We start from the raw sequence: 6,567 nt of genomic DNA on the forward strand, positions 1-6,567 counted from the left end.
CGCAAGCCATTTGAGAACCTCATTGGGTATGCCATCTTCGCCAGGGGACTTACAATTCTTCAGGAGTTTGAGGTGCTTACAGACGGTAGCAGTCGTGGTAACGACGCGTGTGAGTGGTGCGCTAAGTTCAGGGGCTGGGGACAGCGATGGAATGACCCAATTCGGATCTTCCGGAATGCCGGATGAAACAAACTGCTTGTTCAGCGTGTCTGCAATCGCCTTCACATCGTGCTGGCGGTTGCCATGGGAGTCCGTCAGGTACTGGATTGGCGCGCGGGAGGTCCCGCGGCACTGGTTGCGAATGAATTGGTGGAGTGATGGGCGATCGGGGGAGGAGAGTGTTGCAGAAAGAGAGTTTAGAAAGGAGCGGTGTGAGGTACGAGAAAGGTGCTTGACGAAGTTGCGTTGAACTCGGTAAGCCTCCCGGTTAACCGGCGTTGGGAATTTCTTGTAGATGCTGAAAAGATCACGCTTGCGCTTCACTTCAGATACGAGGGACCGTGTCACCCATGGGGGACTAGATGTCGAGGATGTTGGGTTGGAATGTTTCCTGTTGTTGTAGCCGATAGCAAAGTTAGAGAGGTGCTGTTGGAACCCTCGTTCAAGGACGGCTGCAAAGTGATCTACCGTGGCGTCAACAGTTGGAGAGCCTTCTGGTTGCAGAAACGACCAGTCGTGGCAGGAGAAATCAGCGTTCATAGAGTCCCAGCACTGAGAGGGAACTCGACGGAAGCGATATGGGAACGGTTTGCGAGAAGGAAGTGGCAGGTCTGGATCCGAGGGCAATGAGACGGCGAACTGGCATGAAACCATGAGATGGTCCGAGGAGCCAAGAGCGCAAGCTGTGTGAACGTCCGTCGCCAGCAGGGGTTGGTTCGTGAAGACAAGGTCTAGACATGACTGTGTTCCGGAAGATGTTGTGTGCGTTGGACTCTGCACCAGCTGATCCAAACCGAAGCAGGTAAGGGTGCGAAAAAGTGCCGCCCCAGCAGGACACGTTAAATCCGATGGGCACCACCGTTTGTGCTTACTGTTGAAGTCCCCAGCCATTATGACATGGTACGATGACATGGGAACGGTTACCAAAGCACTAGCTAGCATATCACAGAAGTGGTCTATTTCCGTGGTTTTGACTGAGGGCGGACGGTAGGTACAGCAGACGAGGATGGGTGTCGGGGAGCCTAAGATTGGGTGAAGCTCAACCCATACGGATTCACAGGTCGGACGAGCAAGGTCGTCGCGAACTTGGACTCTTCCGAAGCGATTTTGCCGGACAAGAATCGCAACTCCACCATATCCTCTGGTTGCCGTACCGGATTTGTTATCATGAGGTGGTCGGTCGCGACGAAATGTGGTATAACCGGAGATGGTGAGCGCTATGCTTGGATTTAGCCATGTTTCATTTAGACAGATGACATCAGGTTTGTTGAAATCAGCAATGACAGACAGTTCGGCAGATTTGTTAACGATTGAGCGGCAATTTACGGAAAGCAAGGTCAGTTTACCCTGGCAAGGGGGGAAGTAGGGCCGAGCCAGTGGATTCAGCTGTGGTCGCGCCATCGTATCTCAATAATACGCAATTTCTTGCGAATAATCTGGAAACCCTTATACATGTACATGTACAGATGACTGTACATGTACGTGTCATAGAGGATGACCCGATACATCGCGAATACGCCAGCTATCAGAAGCGACTTGCTGGTCGCCTCGCCCTCAAGTGGGACAAGCCATTTGATTGATTTTTATTTCACGGATCCTCCAGAGGCAAATAGATGCCTATCGAAGGGAGTCTTTTTTTTCAATCATCATGGCTTGGGTGCGAGTTCGCAGCCAATTTGCAGTGATCCATGCAGTCGACCTCCGGCTACGCGGGTCTAGAAGGCGCCTGACAGGCCTGTCGACGCAGGATGGTGCTGGGGTAGGCATCGGCCATTGAAAACTGAATTCCGTCTGTTTTACGAGGAAATTTTTTGGAGTTTCCCAATGTATTGTACTTGAATAAAATTCTATTTTGACTTTCATGGTATCTCAATTTTTTTCACGTCTACATGACTTTATTTTGCCCGTAAAAGAGGCCGTTACCCCGTAAAAAAAATGTGCTCCACGCACGTGATCATCTTCTATGACACGTACATGTACAATAGATATACATAATGATGCGCATGCGTTTGACATTCATGGTCATTTTTCACAAGGTTTTCATGAGGCCAGAGTAATTGTCGTGCAGTTCCCTTTGCCCTCTGCTTCAGTAAAGATGCCTTTCCCTCAAACTGTTGTTAGTGATTGTGTACGTGTATTTAGAGTTGCGTTACAAACAGGCAAGTGCTTGAAGTGTGTCTTTTTGCATGCATGCGACTATATTATTCAGAAGTTTACTCGAAGAACACATAATCAACAGCGCAACGATGTTAAGCCTAGTAGTCAGAGCTTTGATGCTGTCTCCATTTCTTCAGAAAACGATATCGAAGACTCTTATGATTCTCACGAGGAGGATCAGGAAGAGCCTAGTATATTGGCTACTTTCAGAGACATCTGGATAGTGTTCGATCAAATCATCAGTGAGTTGTCAAGCAGAAGCGTACTCAATCTGGCCATCACCGATTCAAGAATGTACATAGCACTGTCGCCCGTCTTGGAGAAGAGGAAGGCTGTATTCTGGACGTTGCTCAGAACACCGCGACAACATCCCCAGTGCAAAACGCTGCGGGCAGTTCTCCTTAGCAATAGAACGCAAGCAGAACACGTCTCAAGTCTGCGTAAGTGGAGTACCATATGCGTCTCTGGTTGTTGCTCTCCATTTACCCATTTTATAGTTTTCCAAAATCAACTTCGAAGGTTACAAAAGACACTGCGGCTCGGAGACTTTGTGTACTTTACTTTTCTATTGGACAAAGCAAGCTATTTTAAAAGATATGCAGTGGTAATTCTACAAGCAATTGAATCCGTAATCTGTCAGGGACATCCGTTAGAGCTTCGCCAAAAACAAATAAATATAATATGAGTGGTAGAGGTGGTAGAAGTGCATTATATTTGGCTGTAATGTGACGATGTTCCACTGATGATAGTCACACGAAAACGTTCTGAAATTGTTTCATTTTAATTGTTTATACATGGTTATGAGTGCACATTGCACAATTGATATTTTTCAGTGCTATTGTATTAGAAAGTTTTATACATGTACATACATAAGTTGGATGCTGAGCTTTATGTACAGAAAGAAAATGTGTTGTCTCTGCAATTGTATCACGCGGATATTCTTTTAACGGTTAAGTATTTTTTAGTTTTTTTACCGTCGGTTATTCTTTTCACCACGGATAGCCCAACTGGGAGTATACATCTACATGTACATGTCATTATGAGACTAGCCTTGTGTTGAAAACATGTTGTTGGTTGGCAGCATGTTACAAGGCGGAGGATGCATTGTGTCTGGAAACAGTTCCCCTTACTACAACCTGCACGGTTGGCACAACCCCAGTCTTACGACCATTTGAACCGTATGGATGTTAGCATTCGTTCTGACCCTCATTGTACTAGGGAGTTGTTTTAGTGTCTTGTTTTATACTCACATGAAGCTATCATTCTGCTGACATAGCAGACTCGTTTACGCCTCTTTTTCTCTTTTTCTGCTGTCACAATTATTATTTTGCCTTTTTGTCTAAAAAAAATGTTTGCCTTTCGTATTCATAATGTAGCTTAATGTACATTCACCCACACTGCAGTCTTGCAGATGATTTGAACCGTATGGGTGTTAGCCTTGGTACTGACCCTCATTATACTCGGGAGTTGTTTTTTAGTTTCTTGTTTTTTCCTCACATGAAGCCATCATTCTGCTGACTTAACAGACTCTTTTGCGCCTCTTTGTCTCTTTTTCTGCTTCGACAACGATTATATTCTTTTTTGTTAAAAAAAAGAATTATTATGCCTTTCGTCAATTTTTGATTTTTTTTAGGTTTAGCACGTGCTACGAAGTCGTACCTTTGATACAACATCCAGTACTGGGACCTCCACAGCAAGCCATTTCCACAGCGCTGCACACCAAATCCAGGATACCCTCAGAAACCGGCAAAGACTACCACTCACGTTTCACTACTGCCTAGTACTGAATCCTACATGACTTCTTGACACGACTCAAACTTGCCAAAGTCACTAAATCAACGTCAACTACAATAATCAAGCCACCTATCTGCAACGTCACGAGGGTGCTGGCAAAAGTCCTGCTGCACGGCGGCGGGCTTGGCCCGCCGCCGTGCAGCCCAATACGTGGCTCAAAAACCTGATTTTTTGGACTTCGAGCAAAATTCTGCACACCTTCGCGTGTTTCCATGATACGACAAGTTGCGCACGGTCTGCTCACATTCAAATACAGTGCTGCCAACAAATGACAGCGTGCAACAAAAAAATCTTTCCTTGCAAGGGCACATTTTCGGCCATAACTCTTGAACGGCCGGTCTGATCGGGACAAAATTTTCAGAGAATTTGCAGCTATTCATGCTCTTTCAACTGACGTAGCACTCAATATGAATTTACAAATACGATTTTTCAGCGAATTTTTGGGTAGTCTGCCACCTTAAGGGCGAATTTTTGGGTAGTCTGCCACCTTCAGACCAAAACCTGTTTGTCAATGTTTTTGAAACGGACTGTAGCCTACTTTGTAGTCTTACTCAAACCGTGAATTTTTTCTTGGATTCCAATTTCGCCCTGGGGTACCACATATTTGCAGTTAGACTGTAAAGAGGTTCCGCACTACTTACCTGTACATCTCCCTTATATCATACATAGAACGCTCCTTCTATGTAACAGTTGCTCTTACAAGAACACAAGTCATTGGAAAGCACAGTTCCCTAAAACCATACCAGTAGGTCAAAGCACATTAAAGAGTACTCACGATGACATGTCAGAGTGAACAATAATTATGAGTTAAAGAGGAAAAAACTAGTCACCCCTCAGAACTACATGTACCTCGCCACGGGTAGGTGAAATAATTGAAATAAATAAATATATTAAAAAAAACTAAGACAACATGATTGTGCACCATGATCTGTGTGATTCGAATGCGCTCATCACTGGGTGTTGTTTACAAGCAACTCACCTTGCGCAAGCTCTATCAGCTCACGCCCAAGTGACAAGCGCAACTCTGATGGAGGGAATTGTTCTGATTTGCTCGCTCGATTTTCCAAATTTTATGAACAATCAAACAGTTTTCATGTACCATGAATAATGGAATGTTTGCGGGCACATGCATCAGTGTGTGTGTGTGTGTGTGTGTGTGTGTGTGTGTGTGTGTGCGCGCGCGTGTGTGTGTGTGTGCATGCGTGTGTGTGTGTGTGTGTGTGTGTGTGTGTGTGGTGTGTATGTGTGTGTGTGTGTGGTGTGTGTGCGTGCACCTGTGCTCATAATTACGAGCGTATGTGTTGATATGACAGCATATTGGTGGTAATTCAGATAAGCTCGGTGACGCTGGGTTGGCTTTCTGAATGCCATGTCTATTTATATGATGATAAATATGCAATTCTGGATGCCATGCCTATTATTACATGATGATCAATACGAAGTTAAATATCGTAGGTAGACATTGGCAGCTATGCTTGGCTACATGCCTCATTGATTGTTCTACGTATTTCCTCACCATGTGCTAATGCCTGCTGATAGCACTGACGCAAGATTGACTGGTTGATTGACTTTCCACCTTGCTTTGTGATAGCACAGAGTCTCTCTTGATCTATTGCAACCATATTGACGAGAGCTGAGGCTATTCTCTCCTCTTCACGACATGGTGAGCGCACCATCTTATCACTCTCCACAGCAAAGGATACAGCCGTTGGTATACACTTCAATCTGACAGGCTGGGATAAATCTGACGAGCGGACGACGCGCTGCGTTTCCTCTGATATCTCAACGCTTGGCAAGCGCAGATTCCTCAAAGCTGTTACCAAAGCAGCTAAACATGCCTGCTGAAGACTGCCATCGTAATTCAGACATGTTATGTCCGCATACAATACCCAACATAGCTTGCCAGGTGAGATGCACAACTGTTTCACGTCCAGCAATTCGCATTCAGTCCAGACATCATGTAACCACTGACTCAGGGATTGAGCCTCTTCACTAGGGGGTCCAGTACGGAACGATGATGAACACATTGGTGATAAATTCACATTCGCCACGAGATAACCTTCATCAGGCCGACATACTGCAGGAGTTGTCAATTCTGCTTTAATTCCACACAAGACACATGTGCCACCTAAGCGAACCTGAGAAGATCCGTCCGCGGTGCCCACGGGACCTACAGTCACAACGAACGGCTGAGCATCGGCCATAGTGTCTTCAGCAAGCAACGTTCTAACTGCAGCATACAAATGACAACAAACAATGAACAATGAACCATGCAAGCTGATGTGCTAAAACATTAGCACGGCTACCGTACTGATATGAGCCAGATGAAGAGCTAGAGCTCAGCGAACAGGATCAAGTAGGATAGGTGACGACGGAACATGTCGTTTTCTTCTCTGATCATGAGAGGTTCGGCTACAACTACTTACAAGTAACACAATAGACCTACGCGTAGGTTTA

General features: G+C 45.5%; 1 protein-coding gene across 1 annotated transcript; it reads right to left on the reverse strand.

The window, feature by feature from the left end:
• Window positions 1-5,579: 5,579 nt before the first annotated feature.
• LOC135824326 (exosome complex component RRP43-like) lies at window positions 5,580-6,314 on the reverse strand. Its single transcript, XM_065337060.1, has one exon. The coding sequence runs from the start codon at window positions 6,312-6,314 to the stop codon at window positions 5,580-5,582; it is 735 nt and encodes a 244-aa protein (XP_065193132.1).
• Between the last annotated feature and the right edge of the window lie 253 nt (window positions 6,315-6,567).

The sequence above is a fragment of the Sycon ciliatum genome, chromosome 9 (genome assembly GCF_964019385.1).
Source record: "Sycon ciliatum chromosome 9, ocSycCili1.1, whole genome shotgun sequence".
Taxonomy (NCBI): domain Eukaryota; kingdom Metazoa; phylum Porifera; class Calcarea; order Leucosolenida; family Sycettidae; genus Sycon; species Sycon ciliatum.

Bases quoted from the DNA above. Each gene is read 5' to 3' on its own strand.
- LOC135824326 (XM_065337060.1), bottom strand. From the start codon at position 6,314: ATGGCCGATGCTCAGCCGTTCGTTGTGACTGTAGGTCCCGTGGGCACC.